Here is a 24,657-nt window from a genome sequence, read left to right on the forward strand (position 1 = left end):
GCCTTGTAACTAGAGTCAGGGAATAAAGGAAAAAAGAGGATGAGACAGAAGAAAACCTAAAATCACCCAAAAGAATGAAGAGATTAAAAACAAGAGTTTAAGAGAAAATAAGAGATCACAGAGGCAAAAAAGAGCCAACACTATGAATAGCAGGCACCCCCAAAGAAGAAAAGCAAGTTAAGCAAAAAGAGAGATAAAGAACTATTAAGGAAGAAAAATACTTTGGAAACATAAGCAAATTTTTATAGTGAAAGAACATTAACCAAATAGGAAAACTGACCCAGAAAAACCAACAGTGAGGTATTGCCGATAAAGCAACAGGCCATTAAAAGAAAAGTATCCTTTGGGCATTTAGGCAAAAAGTCTAAGTGTAGAGACAAGGGAAAGAAAATCAAAGTGAAAACAGGAGATAATGGAATAACATAGTTGAGGTACTCAGTAGAGAAGCTGAACCATGAATTTTATGTCAAGTCAAATCGATCTTTAAAAATGAAGGATATAGACAAACATATAAAAACGCAGGAAGTAATGTTTTCATGAGCCCTTCTGAAGAATAAGCTCTAAATTATCCCAACGGTGACTAGAGATACTTTGATATAAGGACTGATAGCAAACATTTAAATATATTACCTGTAGAACTACTAATGAATGGTGGGAACAAAAATAATAGAATAGTATGCAATTAGTTAAAATGTCCTGACCGTGTAGGTATTATACAAATATCTAAAATATGGAGCTGGGGACTGGATGAAGATTTTACAGAAAGTAGAAGAATATTCAAATTGTCATTAGAATTTACTGTGATAGTAAAAAGGTGTTACTTTACATTAGATGCTAAGGAAGAAGGAAGTAGGAAAAGTAGAGACTACTTTCTATTTCAGTATTCTCATTCTAGGGAACCAATAAGTCAGTTACAGAAGAGAAAACAGGTATCATATTGTCGTCATAAAGATAACTGTAGAGCAAAAATATACTTATTTTAAAATACTAAAAGTAATATATCTTAAGAAAACAAAAAGGGAAGAACAACAACAAAAACCGAGAATATAGCTTTTAAAAATTATATGAGGTTTTGTATATACATTATCTCTTCAATCCTTGAATCACCTTTTCATCCTAATTTTAGAGAGTGCAGGCTCAGAGAAGTTAAGCAGTTAAACCAAGATCGCATAGCTCAAAATGTATCGAAACTGGAATCTGCCCTGGGCACTAGTACACACCTGTAATCCCAGTGACTTGAGAGGCTGAGACAGGAGGATTTCGAGTTCAAACCCAGCCTCAGCAACTTAGTGAGGCCATAAGCAACTTAGCAAGACCCTGTCTCTAATATAATATTAAAAAGGGCTGGGGATGTGGCTCAGTGGTTAAACACAAACAAACAAACAAAAAACCCCATACCAACAAACAAAAACTCCCCATAGAACTGGAATCTGAATGGAGATCTGTCACCATGATAATTTTCTTTCACTATGCTTTGCAATAATAACTCCCTTACTAGTTAGAATTGTATATATAAACTCTTGCTCCATATACATAAGGCACATCTCAACTCACTTATGAGGGCTAAAAGAAAAAAGTGATGGTTAGTTGAATGATTTGGGAGACCTAATATACTGATGCTATAATGATACTTAAAATATGAATTTAATCTCATAAAAATTTATATATACCTATTTTAGGGTCATAGACTATTATAGGGTCACAGATGAATCTAAGAAAGATAGTAAAGCTTTTGGGTTATAGCAAAAAAATTTGGAACAATACCTAAGTTGTAAACCTGATTCTGCCGCTTACTATTTGTATCATCTTGGGCAGATTTCTTAATCTTTTACATCTAAGCTTATCTATAAAGTGTAAATAACACCTACGTTATAGTGCTACTATAAGGACCAAATGAGATGATGTACAAGAAGCAGTTTCCACTATCTCTAGAACAGGGTAAGTGCTTGACAGTTGCTATTATTAACTAAACATGATCAGTAGTCTAATAAATGAACATCATTGGTCATACATAGGCAAATATGTTACATTTCTATAAAAAACACTTCACTGTGCTTGCCTGCAAATTTGGGACCATTAGTATTATCTTTAATGTATGAAAGACATTATATTAGAAGCATCAGACATGGACTTGAAAACTTTCCTTTTCTCCTTCAGAGTCCGGATTGTTTTAGAAATAAGAAAGCATCTGTAAACTGAATGTGCCATTTGAGCATCTCAGAGCATTTTAACTAGATATTTTAAGGGAACAAAATAAAACCTAAAGTATACTGTCAAAAAGATCACAAATACCAGATATATAAGAACATATGCATATATTTTATGACTATAATGAAATCTTTATATTAATTTTTATAACACAAGTGGTATAAGAAGATCTAACCTGAGTTCCAGTTATTAATGTGTCAAGTGAAGTAGTACCAAAGTGATTCTACTGAGTGAACCCTGGTTGATGTATTAAAGCTACTATAACTAAAATATTTGAGGGAATGTTTATATGAAGTAGCTGAAGCCAGACAGAAATTAGGGAAGGCTGAATGGAAGAATTAGTTCCACCTATAAAACAAGTTTTTATTCTCTTTTGTGGTACTGTGATTGAACCTAGGGGTGCTCTACCATTGAGCTATATCCTCAGTCCTTTTTATTTTTTAAGACAGGGTCTCTCTGAATTGCCCAGGCTGGCCTTGAACTTGTGATTCTCCTGCCTCAGTCTCCTGAGCAGCTGTAATTACAGTGCACACCACCACACCCAGTTAGAAGTTTTTATTACTAACTTTCCAGTGATTATTGGGGTGGTGAGTTGTCACACATGGCATACAGGGTAGGAAGACTACTGCACCACCAATCTCTGCCAAAGATGTGTCACAGAGATGGACTTCTGCAATGGGAGAGTGAGGATATCCGTGAACTTGCATTCCCATAAAGACAATTCTGAGCTGGCAGAGAGAATAAGTAAATGTGAAAATAGGTCAATAGACATTATCCAGTTTGAGCTTGTTTATCCAGTACAGAAAGGGAAAAGAATGAAGAAAAATGAACAGAATTCAGAGACCCACAAGACACTATCCATTGTAACAGTATATATGGGCGTCCCAAAAAAGAGGATGAGGGGCAGAAATATTTAAATAACAACCCTAAGCAACTCAGAGTTGATGAAAAACATTAATTTATACAATGAACTCTAGTTGAAACTCAACAAACCCCAAGTAGAATGAAGTCAAAGAGATCTGCGCCTAGATACATCATAGTCAAACTGACAAAAGTTAAAGAGAAAATGTTCAAAGCAGTGAGAGAGAAAAAAAAAAAAAAAAAAAAAACAGCACATACGACATCCTCAGTACAATGAATGGCTGACGTGGCATCAGGAAATCATGGACACAAGAAGACAAATGGGATGACATCTTCAGAGTGTTCAAAGAAAAAGACTCTTGGCTAAAATTACAGACCTAGAAAAACGCTCCTTTCAAAGTGAAGGAGAAATTAAGACATTCCTAGATTTAAAAAAGTCATAACAACAACAAAACACCCCAAAGAGAATTTGTCGCTATCAAACCTGCCCTAGAAGAAATACCAAAGGAATTCCTTCGGGCTGAAATAAAAGGACACTATATGGTATTTTGAATCCACAGAGAGAAATAAAGAATGTGTGTAAGGGTAACAGTATAAGTAAATACTAAAGACAGTAAATGTATTTTAATTTATAACTTTTATTTTCCCCCTTAACAAAGCAGTAACATAAAGCAATTAGTTAAAACCTGTGCTGATGGATATATGTGTGTAAAGATGTGATTTTATGACAATATCACCACAAAGGAAAGGGTAGTAATTGAAGGAATACTGGACCAAAATTTTGCATATTACTAAAATTAAGTATTAAAACAAACTAGATTGTTCTAAAATGCTAACTGTAATGCTCAGGGCAACCACTATGAAAATAACTCCGAAAAAACCCAAAGAAACAAGGGAATTAAAATGATACCCTAGAAAATACCCATTGAACACAAAAGAAGACAATAAGAGGGAAGCAGAGAAAAAAAAAAAAAAAAAAAGACATAAAACCTAGAAAAAAAATGGCAGGTATAAATTCTCCCTTATTAGTAATTACACTAAATATAAATGGGTTAAACATTCCAATCAAGAGAGATTATATAAATTGTTTAAAAAACATGTTTCAACTATATGCTATTTATAAAAGACATACTTTAGAGTAAAATAAACACAAAGGTTAAAAGTAAAAGATGGGAAATATATACCATGCAAACAGTAACTAAAAGAGAAGTGGAGTGGCTATAGTAATATCAGACAACATACACGTGAACACAGAAGTTATTATTAGAGACAAAGGACATTTTATTATGGTAACGGTCATCTGTGAGGATGTAACAATTATAAACATACATGTACCTATCAACTGGGTCCTTACAATATCTAACATGAAAACTTAACAGAAATGCAGAGAGAAATAGGTAACTGAACAATAACAGTTGGACACTTAAATGTTACTTCCGCTTAACAGACTTCTACCAAACATTCTACCCAATAATACAACATATAATATTCTCAATGGGCACACATGAAACATTCTCCAGAATAGACTATACACTAGGTCACAAAATTCAAAAGAACTGATATCATACAAAATATATTCTCCAAACAATGAAATAAAATCAATAACATAACAAAATTTGGGAAAGTCATAAACAGATAGAAATTAAGCAACCTATTCCTGAATAATTAATGGATCAAAAAAGAAAAAACATGGGAAATTAGAAAATATTTCTAGGTAAATGAAAACAAAAATACAACATATCAAAACTTATGGGAAACGAATGTTCAATAAGAACTTGTACATGAATGTTCAAAATAGCTCTAGTCACAATAGCTAAAAGATGGAAATAAGTATCAAAAACTGATAAATGAATAAAAACATAGTAGTAGCCATACAATGGACTATTATTTAGCCACAAAAATGAATGAAGTATTAATTCATGCTGCAACATGAATGAACCTTTAAAATATATGGTAAGTGAAAGAAATCAGATACAAAAATCCACATATTATGATCTCATCTACATAAAATATACAGAACAGGTATAGACACAGAAAGCAAATTAGTAGTTGTCAGAGCCTATGAAGATGGGGAAATGGAGAGCAACTTCTAATGATAAAGGGCTTTCCTCTTGGAATGATGAAAAGTTCTGGAACTAGATAGTGATGATGATTTCAGACCATGGTCAGTGTATAAAATGTACTTAAAAATGGTTTAAATGGTCAATTTTATGTGTAGTGTATTTTATCACAACAAAAACATTTTGGGGAAAGAAAATGTATTAAAAATGTTTAAATAGACACTCAGAATCTGAGAGAGACCCATGATTTCAGCAGAATATCAAAATATAAACATTGTCAATGCATAATTATGTTCCATACTTGTATATGAGGCCAGGAGGCCTCAAGTGTGGGTTCATCCTCTTCTGGATCAAAATCTGGATTATCACTTGGAGGAAGAGTACGGAAGATATTAGCACTGATCTGCAAAGAAAAATACATTTAGATTTATGTTCTTTGTTATATAACTGAATTTAGTAAAGCAAAATGGAATATTTTTTAAGAACCTTGATTTAAGAAAAAAGTTGTGACTATAAAGTTAGCTTAAAATTCTATAAATTTCTTCAAGATATGAATGAAGGAGGCAGGTGTTTCTCTCTTTTCTCTATCTAATAATGGACTTCCTGAAGTTACTGAAGATTATGGATTACTTCTAGATTCCTCTTCCTTAAATAGAAGTTCTTTCTAAGTTTTGCTTAAAATGAAAGAGGGGAGAGGACGGCAACATTACTAATTTAGCCTATCTCTAACTTGATTCTTTTCATCTTTCCACGATTCCTCCCATATTCTGACAGCCATATTCAATGCTTGCAACACAAACAAGTTCAATAAAACAACTTCATTCTTATAGGTACATGCCACACTAAAGGAGAGGTAAAATGCCTTCACCGTTATTACAGCTGTACCTTATAACAACTCATCATTTAATTTATTTTATTTCCTCTACTTTGAAACTTTTTAAAAACACATGATCTGAAATCAGGACTTGCTTTGAGATTCCTCATTTTAGATCAATTAAACACAGTATTTACAATTTCATCCTGTGCATCATCCATCCCCACACCAAGGTAACCACATATTCTTTTTCTCTAGTGAAGGACAGACCATAGTCCCAACCCCTAGTTCTTTTAAGAGTGATGAATGGACTGACAAACCAAATAGTTTAGTAAACATTTAAGGACAATTAAGGGGTTGGTCATTTGAGATAAACTACCTAGGGGACAGAGGATAAGATAAGCAATGCTTGATTATGCAAGTAAGTTTCCAAAAATTCTTTTTTTTTTTTAATAAAGTGCATCTATGGTAGAATGATACTTCTAATACTATTACTCTTACTTAACTAATAACTAAAAAGAACCAATAAAAAGACTCAACTACGTCTCACATTTGTCAGCAGTAAAAGTTAACCTTGTACCCATCAATAAAACTGCCTGTATATAACAAATATTCAGGAGAGTTTTAAAGGACTAAGTGGGAAAAAAATGGCTCAACTAGAAATTAAACAACAAAACACACACATCTTTGCACTTGGGCAAATAAATTAAATAGTAGAATATATGTAGCAAATTTGTTCAAATATTTGAGTACTTTCAACATCTATGAACAACTTTATAAAGATTAAAAATAAAGAACAGTGTGCAAGATTTTCAAAATTCCTGAATACAAACCATTAGAAATCAATAACATTAAGAAATGGAGATTTTATTCTTGGAATTTTTTTAAAGGGTAAAATAAAAATAAAAAATAGTAACTCCATTAATATTTATTATTTATATCCTCAAACTGTTGCTCCCTTTTTACTGTCTGTGCAAGTTTAGGAAACCAGTTTCATTTTGATTAATATATAGGTTATACTCGCTATTACCTTTTTAAAAAATTGTTCTTTTTAGATATACATGACTGTAGAATGTATTTTGACATATTATACATACGTGGAGTATAACTTATTCTAATTAGGATCCCATTATGGTTGAACATGATGTGGCATTACACTGGTTGTGTATTCACACATGAACATAGGAAAGTTATGTCAGATTCATTCTACTGTCTTTCTTATTCCCATCCTCTGCTTCCCTTCATTCCCCTTTGTCTAATCCAATGACTTCTATTCTCCCCCCACCTTTATTGTATGTTAGCATCCACATATCAGAGAGAACATTCGGACTTTGGTTTTTTGAGATTGGCTTATTTCACTTAGCATGATAGTCTCCAGTTCCATCCATTAACCAGCAAATGCCATAATTTCATTCTTCTTTATGAATGAGTAATACTCCACTGTGTATATATACTACGTTTTCTTTATCCATTCACCTACTGAAGGGCACCTAGGTTGGTACTTGCTATTAAACTTTATACTATAAATAATATAAATTTAAATTGTGTATTCAGCAAATCTCTATTCCAACTAATTTTTTTGTTTTATTAGAATATAATGAAATACATAGATCACAAATCCTATGCAAATTTCTGTTTGATGAATAATCAAGTTGAATTATCAATAAATAGCATCCTGAACAACATTAATAAAGTTGGCAAGGGTTAAATTTTCACATCAGATATTATAAACATTTACTTGTACAGGCTGAGGATTCCTTGTCCAAGATGTCTGGAGAAATGTCTTGAATTCTGGGTTATTCTGGATTTTGGAATACTTGTATATACATAATGAGATATCTTAGGAATGGAATCCAGATCTAAACACAAAACTCATTCATATCATATATACATCTTATAAACATAGCCTGAAAGTAGTATTTTATACAATATTTTTAGTGTGCCCGTGTTTTGACTTCAACCCATCATACGAAGTTAGGTATGAATATTTCCACTTGTGGATTCATACTAGTGCCCAAAAAGTTTTACACATCTTATTTTGGATTAAGGATGCTCAATTAGAAGGCATTACTTAACTTCTCAAAGGACCCAAGTTTCAATTGAAGTATTAGTCTACATACACATTAAAATGTCCTAAATACTATTTTTAAGCCTAACTCCCTTAGCTAACACTGCTTAAATGCAGAGCTCCCCAAAGTTTTTCACTGGTCCCATGACACCTCCATGACATTACCTATTATCAATCTATATGTATACCTTAAGCCTACATTTTTCCCTAAGCTCAAGACTACACTATCCAAGATGGTAGCCAAGAGTAAATATGACTACTAAATTTCCTAACTCCTAAGCATCTGTGAAATGGATGGATAATCTTTAAATGGACTATTTTATAAAACATGCTTTTGGATGTATTAATTATGCACATTTATTAAAAATCAGTCTCTAATTCATGGTTATACCTCAGATCTTACTTTGAATTTATATCAATCTGAGGAATATAAGACTAGAGGCTTACCATTTTTACTATATCAGAATACGCTGATTCAACAATTACACCACGATTAGTTGAAACATACTCAACCAGTTCATTCAGTGTTGCTCTTTTAATTTCTTTGCTCTTCAAGTCTGAAACAGAGTCCATGAAATCAAACAGTATACAACACTGCTGTAACTTCTGACAGAACAGTTCTTGTTGTTCATTTGAAGTGGCATCTATAAATAAAAAAAAAAAAGAAAAGCTTAGAAAAAAACCTCAAAAGTTACCTTTATATATTTATTAATTTTGTAGAAGTTACTCACATACATAAAACTTTTCACAGAAAGCTAGTGGTAAATTCACCCATCTAATACTATGATTTAGGGACTTAAGCTGGACTCCTCTCATTGCCTATAATCATTACTAATTCTGTTTAACATATCTAAAATCTATCCTTTTCTTCTTGCTCCCCCTATCACTTTAGACCTTTATCATACCTCATCCAGACCACGAAAGACATCCTAATTGTTCTCTTGAACGGTCTCATAACCATTATCACTCCTGATTTATCTTCCAAGTTACTTTGAAAAGATAAAATCTTGCTAAAATTAGAATCAGTATGATCATACACAATACTTTTCAGCGATCCCCAATAATAACAATCTGCTCATTCTCTGCAAAACTAGTTGTATTTTGAATAATAATTCTTTTCTTAAATTCTTTAGTTATAATCCTTGAAATTAAAATGGTTACATGCATTTAATTTCAATTAATAACCTGATGTTTTCCAAAACTGATACTCAGTTGATTTTAATAAATAAGCAGATGTCTGCTCAATATTGATACTTGCTCCCTACTTGTGCTAAACTTACCAGATTGTATATGTGTGTGTGTGTGTGTGTGTGTGTGTGTGTATCTATCTATAGAAGATGGTGACTAATTAGGCTGGTAAGAATCATTCTCAAACTTGATAAGAAGTCACCATAGGTCTCTCAGTTGCTTGATATCTCTACTTCCAAAGATATCTATAAACATTAAATAGCTTTATTATAATAGATAATATACCTGCCTGACATCTTTTATAATTAATACACTTAATTATAATGATAATTTGGGAAACATTTAAAATATTTTTAGCTTTTTTCCTGATGCTAAAAGTAACACACAATATCCTGCTTCAATATGTGATCGCCTTTATGGCCAACTCCTATTCTCTCCTTCCTCCCACTCCTTTCTCCTTGGCACAAAAACAATTACCTATTTTTAAAGGCCATGTCTTTGTTCAAAATCTTTTCTCTATATGAATTTTTTTTTTTTTTTTGGAAGTACCCAAGGGGTGCTCTACCACTGCTACACCCCAGCCCTTTTTATTTTTTTATTTTGAGACAGGGTCTCACTAAGTTGCCCAAGCTGGCCTTGAACTTGTGATCCTCCTGCTTTGGCCTCCTGAGTTACTGGGATTGCAGTTGTGTGCCACCATGCCGTCTATCTGAAATATTGTGCCAGATTTCCTTCCCTGTCTTTCCAAATTCTATACATTCTATAAGAATAAACTTAGATCCCACATTTTCCACCAAATTTCCCATGGGTAGGTCAGGATACAATGATCTCTCCTTTCACTGAACATTTACAGTACTCAGAACAACAATTACACAGTTGAATATGTATTATCTTTAAGGTCTATATTCAATGTTTCCTTATCAATCCCCAAAAGATACCAGGGCTTCTTAAGGGCAAGGATCATTCGCTGACTGAGTAGTGTTTCCCTTATCTAGTACAGGGTATTTAAGAAGTTGATGAACATTTTATGCCTGAAAAAAACTCTGAATTTGAACAATAAAGATTATGCACTGCATAAGAGACTACTGAACAAAAAGTTCAAAATTGATACTAGATACCAAAAATGGCATAGTGAATTTTTATATCATGGCTATGTTTAAGAATGGATAACAACCATTTTTATCGAAAGTATACCCTGATGATAGAATTACATGAATTAAATGAGATAATGATTATGAAGGTTAATGCATATAATACTTCAAAATGGATTACAAAAGGCCTTTCCCCCACCCTTACATCACAAGCTAGATTACAAAAGGTCTTTTCCTTACATCATCAGACAGAAGACAGAAAATGGTTTCAGGACTGGCAAATAGTAGGTTTAAAAAACGTTACACATTTTAAAAAGGATTCTGAGCATTTAATTCTTGGTCTTCGGAAATAAGTTAAATGTTTTTCATAGCTTCTCCATTCAATAATTCACTTCTTGGCCTAAAGATTTATTTGAATTTTTTTTTTCTTTCCAAGAACTATATCCAAGTATTCAACTGATGCTTTGGTGAGATAGATCACATGTAAATTCCCCTCAAACATTAGAAATTAATTAGATAGCAGTTTAACATTTCAATTCCTTTAGCTCTGGGTTAAAACAGAAGTTTCCAATTCTAATTATTTTTAGGTATTATGTAATAGAAAAATCTTTCCTATTAAGCCTTCCCAGAAGTATAAAACATTTACTGAATGCTAAGTCTGCTGTGCTACATAATAATACACGGCACTATCATTAGTAACCTCAGTACTTTCTTCATGCCAAAGATAATTCCAAGTGTTTTATATGGACTAATTCAGTTAACTATCACAACCACGCTTTGAAGTAGGTTCTGAAGGTTAGAGTGACTTTCTACCTTCGAGAGATTAGAGGGAGATTGGGAAGACAAGACACCAAACATAAAAAGATGATATTATCAGAGCTAGGTACAGCGGCACACGCCTGTAATCCCAGGGACTCAGGAGATTGAGGCAGGAGGACCCTAAGAATTCAAGGCCAGGCTCAGCAACTTAGTGAGACCCTGTCTCAAGTAGAAAAAAAAAAAATTGGGCAGGGGATATATGTGACTCAGTGGTAAAATACTGCTGGGTTCAATCCTCAGGGACATTAAAAAAAAAAAAAGATAATTTTATCAGGCAAAACACAAAAAGTATTGCCATTTATCATACACTCTAGATAGACACGTACCAATATATATACATACTACCTATTCTCCATACAATCTGTAATCAAAAAAATTTTGAGTATTTAAAGATTAAATATAAATAAAAATTTAAAATGAAACCAAAACTAATTAAAAGTAGGAAAGTATTAGTTATTACAGGGTATTTGACTGCTATATTTAAGAACTTTCTTTGCACTGAATTTGTTGTCAGCCCAGGTAAAGCAGCTCTAAAGGTTAAATGAGAGAGGAAGCTACGGTTATCTACTTATGGGTGTGAGACGTGCAATATTTTTACATAGGTCAAAACCTATATGAGGGTTGGGGATTTAGCTCAGTTGGTAGAGTGCTTCCCTCGCAAGCACAAAGCCCTGGGTTCAAATCCCTAGCACCACAAAAAAAAAAAAAAAAAAAAAAAAAAACTGTATGATAGTAATCCCAGGAGGAAAAGAGAGCAATCCAGGGTTTTCATCATTAAAACATCAAGGAAGTCAGGACTGGTGGCTGCACCTACAGTCCCGGCACTCAGGAGGCTGAGGTGGGAGGCCATGTGAGACTGAGGCCTGCCTGGGCAACACAGTGAGACATCGTCTCAAAGAAAGAAGAGTATCAGGAAATATCTTGTAATTGTAACATTTAATCTGTCCCAACTCTTAAGTACCTTTCTATAACAGTACCACTGGATTTTTCCTCTTAATAAAAAAAGAAAAGTAGAAAATATATTTTCAAGAGTTAAAAAAAAAATCAGACTATCTACTTCGGATATTTCATAAACATGAAGAATAATCTGAGAGAAAAAGAACACAATAAATCTGTGAAATATAAAGAGTATTGACAACATCTACACTGGCTGCTTACAACTTCTCCACTGTAAGAATTGTTGCAAATAAAGTCCGTTATACACTCAGTATTATTTCTGTCTGGCAATGTCTTACAGTAATGTCACATACTGTTTTTTCCTTGGCTATTTTTTTCTCTTTTCACTTTATTTTAATTGGCGCATTATAGTTGTACAAAATGATGGGATTTGTAGTTACATATTAATACATGTATACAATATAGCAATATAATTTGGTCAATATCACTCCTAGTCCTTACTCCCTGTCTCCCACTCCTTGGTCCCTTTCCTCTACTGATCTCCCTTTGATTTTCATGAGATTCCCCACCCTCTCTTCCTTTTTCCTCTCTAGCTTCCACATAGGAGAGAAAACATGACCCTTGATCTTGTGAGTCTGGCTTATTTTGCTTAACATAATCATTTCTATATCCATCCATTTTTCTGCAAATAACAATTTCATTTTCTTTATGGTTGAGTAAAACACTGCATATATATAAACCACATTTTTAAAATCCATTCATCTGCTGATGGACACCTAAGCTGGTTCCATTGTTTGGCTATTGTGAACTGTGCTGCTAAAGTCATGGGTAAGCATGTATCACTGCAGTAGGATGACTTTAATTCTTTAGGATAAATACTGAGAAGTGGGATAGCTGGGTCATATGGTGGTTCCACACCTAGTCTTTTGAGGAACCTCCATACTGACTTCCATAGTGGTTGTACTAACTTACAATCCCTCCAACAGTGTAAAAGAGTTCCTTTTTTTCTCCACATCCTCTCCAGCATTTATTATTATTTGTATTCTTGATGACTGTCCTTGAACTGATGTTGATTATCCATTTGCCATTCTCAATGTGGACAACTCCATTCTGACTGAGATGCTTCCTCACCTGGAATTCATTCTCCCTCCAATATTAACTATATTATCTACCAGAATTTTACTTGAAGTCTTAAAAATAAAAACATCTCTAGACACATGCAAGTTCACAGGAAAACTTCAGAACATCATACAGCAACTAGAATTGTGGATGCTGACAGAGTAATTATTTCCCATTATGTCCTGAGTACTACAGTGTAGTCAAAAAGCAGTGAGAAGGAATATGTTCAACAGAAAGCTACTTTGGATTTTGATTCCCTGGGATAGAGATACATGGTATGATATCCTTTCACAATGCTGGGCGACAGTAGCAGCAAGTCACAGTTCATAGTCTTATGATCACAGGGTAAACAACCAATACTCTACACACTGTGTTGCTAACCTATGATATTCACATGACAGACTAGGTGTATTAAATAATTTTTTTTTTTTTTTTTTTTGATACCAGGGATTGAACGCAGAACACTTTACCACTGAGCCACATCCCCAGACTTTTAAAATATTTTATTTAGAGACAGGGTCTCACTGAGTTGCTTAGGACCTCACTAAATTGCTGAGTCTGGCTTTGAACTCATAATCCTCCTGCCTCAGGCTCCCAAGCTGCTGGGATTACAGGGGTGTACCACTGCGCCCAGAGATTACATGCATTTATGACAGTGTTGTTTTTGACTCAGAATGACTTTGTTGACTGTTATCCTGTCATAAGTTATAGAGCATCTGTATTTGCTCAGTCACGATGAATTGAATTATTGTTAAATTGCTGGGGCTGCCCTTGAATTTGTGATCCTCCTGCCTAAGCCTCTTGAGTTGCTGGGATTAGAGGTGTGTTTAGGACAATTTTAACAGTCTTGCACTGAAGACATGTATTTTTTTCAAAGGGATATTATTTTCTTCCAAAATGTATAAATGAATCATGAGTACATTAAGAACCTATTAATTCCATTTAAATCAAGAAAAAACTCTATCCTACATGTAAACTTATAAATACACATTTTGATCTCCCAAAGTATTTACAATGGAGCAATTCAGACCACCAACTACTATCAGTGCATCATTTTCAACAATTTCAAATGCCTTAAGTGTTTATGTTACCTCAAGGAAACTTGACCACAATTTTAAGAATACTATATAATAATTGATCTCCAGCACCACACAAGAGTATTATGCAATAACCTGCAATATCAATTTGTATTCATATTATCAATAACAACCCCAGAGCTAAGTATTTATTAAAAGCACTCTGCTAGAAAACATTACTAAATTCCCAATAAAAAAAGCTCTCTGCATGAATATTATGAAAGGTACAAGACAAACTGCACAATGAAGGAACTATCTAAACAAGAAAAACAGATGTGCCTTGCTTTTGCAAAATACATAATTAATTTAAACTTGGCTGGAAGATGATTTTCAAAATGCATCTTATCTGTTTTCTATTTTGTTATGACTACAATTTGATCCCACTAATGAATCCTCGCCACTGTAAAAAATTCCTGCATGGTGTCTAGTAGAGAGGGAATCCGACAACTCCAGGCAAGTGAGGTATTTCATCATTGGAGAATGGTTAACACACCTTTTTTTTCCCCCTTTTTTCTTTTTCCAACACCCAACTTGAAGATGTATCTGGCTTACACTTTTTGAAATAATGCTTTAGAGTACTGTTTTTCAAAGTGTGGGTTGTAATCAACTGATGTGTAATAGGATCACTTTACTGGGTCATATCTAGAGTGAACAACAACAACAACAAAACAGGCTAACAGACTAAAAGCAGGAGGATCGCAAGTTTGAGGCCTGCCTCAGCAACTTAGTGAGGCCCTAAGCAACAGAGACCCTGTCTCCAAATAAAAAATAAAAAGGACTGGGGATGTGGCTTAGTGGTTGAGTGTCCTTGGGTTCAAGCTCTGGTACAAAACAAAACAAAATAAGCCTGAGTATATTGCAAGTAAGGGTAAGAGTTCATTTGAACTGAAAAAGGATACTGAGTTATGAAGTAAGATGTGTTTCATATTGTACTTTGTAGTTAAAAAAAAAAATCAAATTTTAAAAAGTCACTGCTCTACAATATATAAAATGTAAGATCAAAGCCTGGGGTATAGAGTAGTGGTTGAGCCCTTGCATAGCATGTATAAGACCCTGGGTTTGATCCCCAGCACCCCAAAAATAAATAAAATTAAAAACTAAAAAATCCCATCCCATATAGCATGCCTAAGACCAGAAAATAAATTTGTAACAAAGCTGGGATTCAAACTACTAGAATGCAAGGAGCACTAACTTTGAAACAGCACATGTTCATTTACAAGCTGTATTCTAAATCCTCAACCACTTAAGAGATGTGCACGCACACTAATTAAAAGTGGCCATTTTGTTTAGCTCTTACCCCTCCCTCTAATGTCGACAGATGAGGGGCGGGGAAGGAACCGACAATAACAGAACAGAAAAGGCCTTAGGCAAGAGACTTCAACAAAATTTCTGAAAACTCAAAGTAAGAAACTGACAAAACCATGATAAGGGAAGTCACATGCTGGAATAAACAGAGGACTACAGATGAGGGTTCTACAGAACTCCAGTGTAGTTCAAGACTAAGAAATATCTAGTGAAATAGAGGAAGGGATTGAGACATGAGCTGAAATGGGGGAATAAATAAAACGTCTGGTCTGGGGATGTAACTCTGGTAAAAACACACACTTAGCACACACAAGGCCCTGGGCTTGATCCCCAACACCACAAAAATTTTAAAAATATATTTAAAACAGACCCCACTCCAGAAGGAAGTCATGCAGTCATACTACTGGAAGAAGAAAAAAAAAAATTAAAAGGTTCTTCTCCAAAGAAATTGAACAGTCTCAGAGAGTCATGCATTCTAACTTTTAACTAATTCCATGCTTGGGGTAATTGCTAAGCAAAACCAGAGTCCATAACCACATCTAACTCCTGAAATGATTCTTGTTCACTCATACACAAGAAGTGGAAAATAAAGAATCAACAGACATTTGAAGAAAGCCTGCAACAGGAAAGAAAACCAAATAAAAAGAAAAAATGACTCAGACAAAAGGATAATCCAGCAGATCCCTGAAAATTCAGATGTCCTGGAGGAAAAGCTAAAAGCTTTTGCATTAAAAAAAAAAAAAAAATGCATCCACAAAAGAACCAAAAGTAGATATCCATCAGATTTCTTATCAGTAAGAGTCATGCTAGATACGGGGTTATACCCACAGACAAGGGAGAAAGCTACGCAGCCTGGCTGATTACCCTGACTCACCGGACAATGTAAGGCATCTTGAAGTAAATTAGAATCTGTAGGAAAGTCTTGCAAAGAAGTTTTACACTGTATTCTTTGATGTTATTTTATGAGTCCTACTTAGGAAAAGTTGTACCACTAAATTAAGAGGACTTTAAGACAAGTTTGGTCCCACTCCCACTGTTATACCTGACTACAAAAATGTCATGGAAAATGAAAACTCTTACTCTCAAACACATACCTGGTGTTCATGAAGAATTTTCAACATCTAAGTCTTTAACTTATAGACTCATACATTTTTAATCACATACAAACACAAATTAGCGAAGTTCATAAGACAACAATAAATGCCAACTTATTATTTTAGGATTAAAAAAATATTCCCCTAAGTACTATAATATTCTAATTATGTGTTCTTGTAGATAGACCTACAGGAGAAACCAAATCAGAATCAGAATAATGTCTGGTGTATTCATTTTCTATTATTTGGAAACAAATTACCCCCAAAAACTCAGCTGCTTAAAAATAACAATTGTTATTTCTCAGCTTCTTTGGGTCAGGACACAGCAGGGACAAGCTTATCTCAGTTAAAAAAGCTATAAAGTTAGGGACTGGAATTCTGTGAAGCTAAATCACTCATATATGCCTGGCAGCTGATTCTGGTTTTTGGCTCAAAGATAGTACCAGAACCCCGACGTGTAACCTTCCCATGTGGTCTAAGCTTTCTCAGAACATTCTGACTGGGTTTGAAAGGCAAAGAATCTAAGAGGTTTAACAAAAGACACACAAGAATTTCATGAAGAAAATTACAAAACTTTCATGAAATAAAGACACAAATGAAGATATACTATATTCATGGATGAGAAAAATTAATGTCTTCCCAATAAATATATGCAAGATATGCAATTTGGATCAATATCAACATGGTGCTTTGATGGAACCAAAAGAGTTGTTCTTAAAAATTCACCTGAAAAAATAAAGAGCCAAGAATAGCCTAGATGATTTAAAAGAAAAATTTTTTTAGTTGTAAATGGACACATATCTTTATTTTATTTTTATGTGGTGCTGGGGATCAAACCCAGTACCTTACACATACTAGGCAAGCAAGCACTCTAATGCTTACAAGCCCAGCCCCAGCCTAGATGATTTTTAAGAAGATGAAGAAGTGAAGAGTCATCTATCCTTATTAAGTAATTAAAATGGCATGGTGTTGTGCAGAAGTAGACAAAAAGACCACTAGGGTGGGGAGCATAAGACACTTAGAAACATGCCAGTGTACACACATCCAGAAGGTTAATATGTGATATAGTTAGCTGTAAGTTCCTTTTAAAGTCAGTAGGGATTTTCTTTTTTCTTTTGGTACCACAGATTGAACCCAGGGGCACTCTACCATTGAGCTATATCCCTAGTCCTTTTTATTTTATTATTTATTTATTCATTTAATTGGTACACTATAGTTACACATAAAAGTAGAATTTACTGCAATATGTTTGTTCACACACGCACATAACATAGTTTTATTTTTTATTTTGAGACAGGATCTTGCTAAGTTGCTGAGGTTAGGTTCAAACTTCTAATTCTCCAGCCTCAACCTCCCAAACTGCTTGGATTATAGGTGTGTGCCATCACACTCAGAAGTAAGGAATTTTAAAAATTCAATAATTTATGGTGACTACTTATGAAAAAAATAAAATAGATCCTTCCCTCACACACACAAACTTCCAAGAGAACTAAAAAACTATATGTGAACAGGAAAACTAAATAATTTAGTTTTATAACCAACAAAGGACTGGTATCCGGAACACAAAAGAACACCTACAAATCAGGAGAAAAAAGGCAAATAATATCTGTAAATAAAAATAAAAGGTCATGATACCTAAATGACTAGTAAGCATACGAAAACACACTCCAGCACAATGATAAGCAAAAAAAAAAAAAAAAAAAAAAAAAAAAAAAATGTAAATCTGTATAAACTATACTTATGAATTTAAGCATGAAATGTCATGCATCACTTTATATCCACTGGATAAGGAAGACAAAAAGCGTGGGCAAGACTTCTAGCAGACTAGGCCTGACACTGTAAACTACTAAATGCTAGACAACGCATATGAAACAATTATTTCAGCTGTTGGCAAACAGGACCTTGATCCCTGAGAGAAGGAAAACAGTGAACGCCACAATCACATCAGTCATTTGGTGGCACTTTTCAGAAAGAGGAAGCACTGGGAAGAGAAGACCCACCCAAATGAGCAAGCAGGTTAACACAGAGATGGAGATCAGGTCTACTGAGGCAGCTAGAATCGACAAAGAAAAGTACAAAAGTGTAAGGAACTGTTCAGAATAGCAACTTTCTGTGTGTCTCTATTGGAATGATATGATTCCCCCCCTTTATTCTATTTATATAGTGAGTAAATTTTAAATGTATACCCAGCCTTGCATTCCAGGTTTAAATCCCACATGATTATGACATATCACCCTATTTTATATTGAATTAACGGAATTCAATCTGTTAATTTTTTCAAAAGATTTTAAAATCTATGTTCATGAGATACCGTGCTCTGTAATTTTCTGGTAATGTTCTTCTTAGGGTTTTTAATTAGGATTCAATCATACAGGCATAACTATTCAGATTTTTGTTTCTTCTTGAGTCAGTTCTAGAAAGTGGTTTATTTCAAGTAATTTTCCCAAAGATTTCAAATTTAGTTACAAGCTTATATACCTGAAAGCTACGAAGTCCTACATAAGAACTAATTATTACTTTAAAACTAATTAAAATCATAGTCAAGAGAGAGAAACATCTGGCAAGACCAGGAAAGGAGCTCCACAGTCCTGCTGCCCAGGGAAAACATGAAAGTTATGTTCAAAATAACCATTTAAAGCCTCTGAAAATGGCAAAGAGCAAATGAGGAAACATCTATCCAAAAGCCTCTATAAAAATTAAGTTAGAATAGTCAGTCTGTGGTATTTGAACCAAGACAGCTTCTTCCCTCTTGGATCAGCTAGGTAGGAACTCCACTTCAAAGAAGTGAGCCAAGAACACAGCGATCCCTCTACCCCCAGCTCCCTGCCAGCTTTCTTCAAGTGGGGAGCAGGGCACTGGCACTTCTCACCCTACCCACAGCTGCTTGTTGATACGGCTAAGTTCTAAGCAAGAGCAGCCGAGAAGTGAGGGCTCCCCTGTGCCCACCTGCCACTTGTGGGACAGAGACTACACCTTTTGGGCAGCATCACTGAGAGTATTGGGGCCCTGATCACTCTAGCACTGGACCTACTGGACCTCTTCGGCATGCCAAAAATACCTAGGCCAATGCCACCCCTTCCATCAACAGCTCTTCAACTTTTCCCGAAGGAATCAGCTTTATGTGCAATGAGCCTGAAAAAAAGTTCGAGCCTAAGAGTGCTCTCAGAAACAGGGGAGGATGAGTGGGGAAAGGAACGGACTAAACTACAGGCCAAGCAGTCTGCAGGAGACCCAGGAAGAGAGAGCTTGGAGGAGTCCTCCTGGTGTCAGGGCAAATATACACTGATCTTGGGAACTATTCCTTCGAATCCTGAATTTGATTGGATTAATCTGTCGAATAATTTGTGCCCCAGAGCACTATTAAAAACAATTGAGAAGTCAGCTGAAAAACAGCAAAATTTAATAGCAGGGAATATGGTTAGGAAAAGACAAAGAAAACAATGCCCACGCCACCACCATCCCTGGGTGACTGTGGGCAGAACCAAATCTGCACCTCTCAGAGGAACATCAGGGGCCTGACATAGCAGTGTACGTGTGTATGTTGGGGGTTTGGGGGTTTCACTCAGGCATTAAACAAATAAACAAGTAACAATAAGCCCTGAGGATGAGGACTGAGATCAGAACTCTGTGTTGCTACAATATGTTTTTTAAATGTCCAGCTGACAAGATACACAAACAAAACAGGAAAAGTATGGCCCATAAGTCAGAAACAAACAAACAAAAAAAACCCAACAAGGCAGCAGAAACTGCCTCTGAGAGTGACCAGATGCTGGATTTAATAGAATATGACCTTCAGAAGTAGCCATTACAAATACATCCAAAGAACTGAAGCAACTGTAATTAAAGAAGTAAAGAAAGGTATGATGATAATGTCAGATCATAGGTTATTAACAAAGAGAATTTATAAAAAGAGAATCAAACAGAAATCCTAGTGTTGAAAAGCATAACAAAATTAGAAAAACAAACTAAAAGAACACATTAGAAGATATGAACTGGCATCAGAAAGATTTAGGAAACTTGAAGATATATCAGTAGAGATTGTGCAATCTGAAGAACGAAAAGTAAAAAGAATGAAGAAACCTGTAGAACACCATCAAGTGTACCAATAAATGCATAATGGGAGTAACAGAAGGAGAAAAGAGGGAGAAGGAGCAGAAAAAATATTTAAAGAAATAATGACTGAAAAATTCCCAAATGTACTGATACCTTGAACCTAATGTATCAAGAAGAATTAAACTCAAGGAGATCCACAGACTCACTGCAGTAAAAGTGCTAAAAGTCAAAGACAATGAGAAAATCCTGAAAGCATTCACAAGGGCTAAGATTAATAGGTGACATGTCAGCAAACACAACAGACGCCAGAACGCAAAACAATTATTTTCAAAGTACTCACAGAAAAACAAAAACAAAAACAAAAACAAAAAAAACCTGCCAACTGAAACTATTATAGCCAATAAAGCTATCTTTAAAATAGAAGTAAAAATAAAGACATACCCAGATTTTTTTTTTTTAAATCTATTCCTTGGAACCACCAGTTGACCCAGTTGTCCCACTCCTTGATATATACCCAAAGGACTTAAAAACACACTACAATGACACAGCCATAACCATGTTTATAGCAGCTCAACTCACAATAGCCAAGCTATGGAAACAACCTAGGTATCCTTCAACAGATGATTTAATAAAGAAAATGTGGTGTATACATACACAATGGAATATTACTCAGCCATAAATGAAATGAAATTTCATTATGCCATTTTCTGGTAAATGGACAGAACTGGAGAATATCATGCTAAGTGAAATAAGCCAATCCCCCAAAACCAAAATGTTCTCTCTGATTTACAGATGCTAATCCAAAACAAGAGAGGTTGGGGAGGGGAAGAATAGAAATCTATTGGATTAGACAAAGGGAAACGAAGGGAAGGGAGGGGGGAGAGGAATAGGAAAGGCAGTAGAATTAACCAGTCATAACTTTCCTAGCCTTTTATTTGTATACACTACCAGGGTAACTCAACCTCATGTCGAACCACAAGAGTGGGATCCTAAATAAGTTATACTTTACATATGTTATCACCTGCCAAAATACATTCTACCATTATGTATAACTAATAATTTTTTAAAAAATCTATTCCTAATACTTGTCTCACAAGAAACACTAAAGAAATTCCTTCGAGCTGAAAGCAAGTGACCACAGATGATAATCTGACCAAAAACAGAGATCACCTGTGAAAGTAATTATGTAATTTATGACATATAAAGGCATTTTTTCTTAACTGATTTTAAAAGTGATTGGCTAAAAGTAAAAGTGATTGTCTAAGTACAGATAAACTGTATTGCTGTGTTATTAATATGTAGAAATATATTTTGCTAGTAATAGCACAAAGGAGGTACTGGAATAAAAAAAACTACTAATGGTGGTAAAGTAATAATTATAACAATGTATTATTAGGGTTGTAATATTAATAGATACAATTATGTAACAACAATACCACAAAAGGGAAACAAAGTATATCTTACTAGAATGAAGCTGATTCTAATAAGAGGCATATGATAAACAGAAGAACAACTGCTTTAAAAATGCTTAATTAGAAAAAGGTCACAATTCTGGGTCTGGGGAGATGGCTCAGTCGGTAAAGTGCTTGTGTTGCAAGCACAAGGCTGTGGGTTCGATTCCCAGCACCACAAAAAAAAAAAAAAAAAAGGTCATAATTCTAAAGCAGTAAAGGAAGGACACAGAATAAAAAGATACACATAGAAAACAAAAGATGGACATAAATCCACAACAATATTAGTTAAATTGTATCAATTTACATTATATGTGAATGAATTAAGCCAAGGAGACTGGATTTTTGAAAAAATGATCTAACTATATGATATTGCCAGAAAATACAATTTAGATTAAATATACAAAGAAATTGAAAGCAAAAGGATAGAAAATGATATATCACGTAAACACAAAAAACTTTAAGTGGCTAACTAGTATCAGACAAAACAGACTTTTAAAAAGTTACTAGAGTCCAGTGCCATAAAGCCTGTAATCCCAGCAGCTGGGGATGAGGTAGGAGGCATAAAAGTTTGAGGCCGGGTGCACAACTTAGCAAACTTTTAAGTAACTTAGTGAGACCCTGCCTCGAATTAAGAAATAAAAAGGGATGGAGATGTGGCTCAGTGGTTCAATCCTCAGGATCAAAAAAAGGTTACTTGAGATAACAAGGGTCATCCATTAGAAATACATAACAATTATAAACATATTGCACCTACTAACACAGTACCAAGACACATGAAAGAAAAAACCAACAGAAATGAAAGGAGAACTAGATAATTCAACAGTAATAGTTGCAGGCTTCAATACCTTATGTTCCATAATGGGTAGAACAATGAAGCAGAAGATCAAAAAAGAAACAGAAGACTTGAATACGATACAAACCAACTAAACTTAACAGCTTTCTACAGAAAACTACAAAATTTATGTTCATTTGAAAACACTCCACCCAAGAAGAGAATATATAGTCTCAAGCACACGTGGAATATTCTCCAAGACAGACCACAGGCCAGGTCATAAAACCTAAAAACGACAAACAAACAAACAAAAACAACAACAACAAAACACTAAAAGAATAGAATTAAGTATGTTTTATAATGAAAAAGAATGAAATTAGAAATCAATTATAAAACAGAAGGACGGGAAAAGGGAAGAACAGTGGAATAAAACTGACTGAACTTTCCTATGTACATCATAGCACAGTGAATGTCAACATCAACCACATCCACAAGACACTAATTTAAAAAAAAAAACTATAAATGAACTGCAGAAAGATCAGTAGAGTAGAGGGAGGGGGGCAGGGGAAGTGCAGGGGACTAATTAGAGCAAATTATATTCCATACTTTTGTGATTATGTCAAAATGTACCCTAATATTATATATAACTAAAAAAAGGGGGGACTCAACAATATGTGGAAATTAAACATACTAATTAACTAATTAACTCATTCTAAATAACTAAGGAGTCAAAGAAGAAACTGAAAGAAAAATGAGAAATATTTGAGACAAATTCCAGAAACTTACAGAAGTTCGGAGGGGAAGGTATAGCTATAAATACCTATATAAGAACAAATATTTCAAATCAATAGCCTAACCTTTGCAACTGCAAATGGCCCAGAGTTGTCTGAACAACTTTGAAAAAGAGAAACAGACAGGTGTGCTAGCACACACCTGTAATCTCAGCAACTAGCAACTTAATGAGGTCCTAAGCAACTTAGCAAGACCATATCTCAAAGTGAAAAAATAAAAAGGACTGGGGATGTGGCTCAGTGGTTAAGCATCCCTGGGGTCAAAGAAAAAGAGAAAAAGGAGGAAGATTTATATGTCTCCCCATTTTATAACTTACTATAAAACGATAGTAATCAAGACAGTGTGATACTGACACAAGAACAACAGACAAATCAATGAAATAGAACTGAGAATTCAGTTAATTTTCAATAGGGTGGTAGGGCCATTTAATAAAGAAAGAACAGTCTTCAACAAATGGTGCTGGGACAGCTGGATAGCCACATGCAAAAGAATTAATTTGGACCCTGACATCATATCCTACCCAAAAATTCATAAAAATGGCCAAAGTCCTAAATATAAGGGTTAAAATTCTAAAATTCTTAGAAAAAACAGGGTAAATCTTCAAGACCTTAGATTTTGGAAATATTCTTAGATATGACATCAAAAGCATGAGCAAAGGAAAGAAAAAAGACATTTTATACTCAATCAAAATTTTAAAACTTTTGGGTTGGGTAGCAGTAGAGTGCTTGCCTACCATGCATGAGGCACTGGGTTTAAACCCCAGCACGCGTGCGCACATACACAAAAAGCAACTTTTGTGCTTTAACAGGTAGCATCAAGAAAATGAAAAGCCACCTGGCATGGAGGCACACACCTATAATCCCAGAACCTTGGGAGGTTTGGGACAGGAAGATCGCAAGTTCAAAGACAGCCTCAGCAACTTAGCGAGACCCAGTCTCTAAATAAAATACAAAAAAGGGGTGAGATGTGGCTCAGTCCCTGGGTTC

General features: G+C 34.6%; 1 protein-coding gene across 1 annotated transcript in view; it reads right to left on the reverse strand.

Annotated features, from left to right (window-relative positions):
• The window catches only part of PPP2R5A (protein phosphatase 2 regulatory subunit B'alpha), a 61,769-nt gene that overhangs the window by 21,433 nt on the left and 15,679 nt on the right, over nt 1-24,657 (reverse strand). The window contains exons 2-3 of the mRNA XM_079107601.1: nt 8,459-8,655; nt 5,431-5,532 (exon numbers count right to left, since the gene is read on the reverse strand). Of these exons, the coding sequence (XP_078963727.1) occupies nt 5,431-5,532; nt 8,459-8,655 (299 nt within the window). The remainder of the gene's footprint in view (nt 1-5,430; nt 5,533-8,458; nt 8,656-24,657) is intronic.

The sequence above is a fragment of the Sciurus vulgaris genome (assembly GCF_902686455.1).
Source record: "Sciurus vulgaris genome assembly, chromosome: 12".
In the NCBI taxonomy this organism is placed as follows: domain Eukaryota; kingdom Metazoa; phylum Chordata; class Mammalia; order Rodentia; family Sciuridae; genus Sciurus; species Sciurus vulgaris.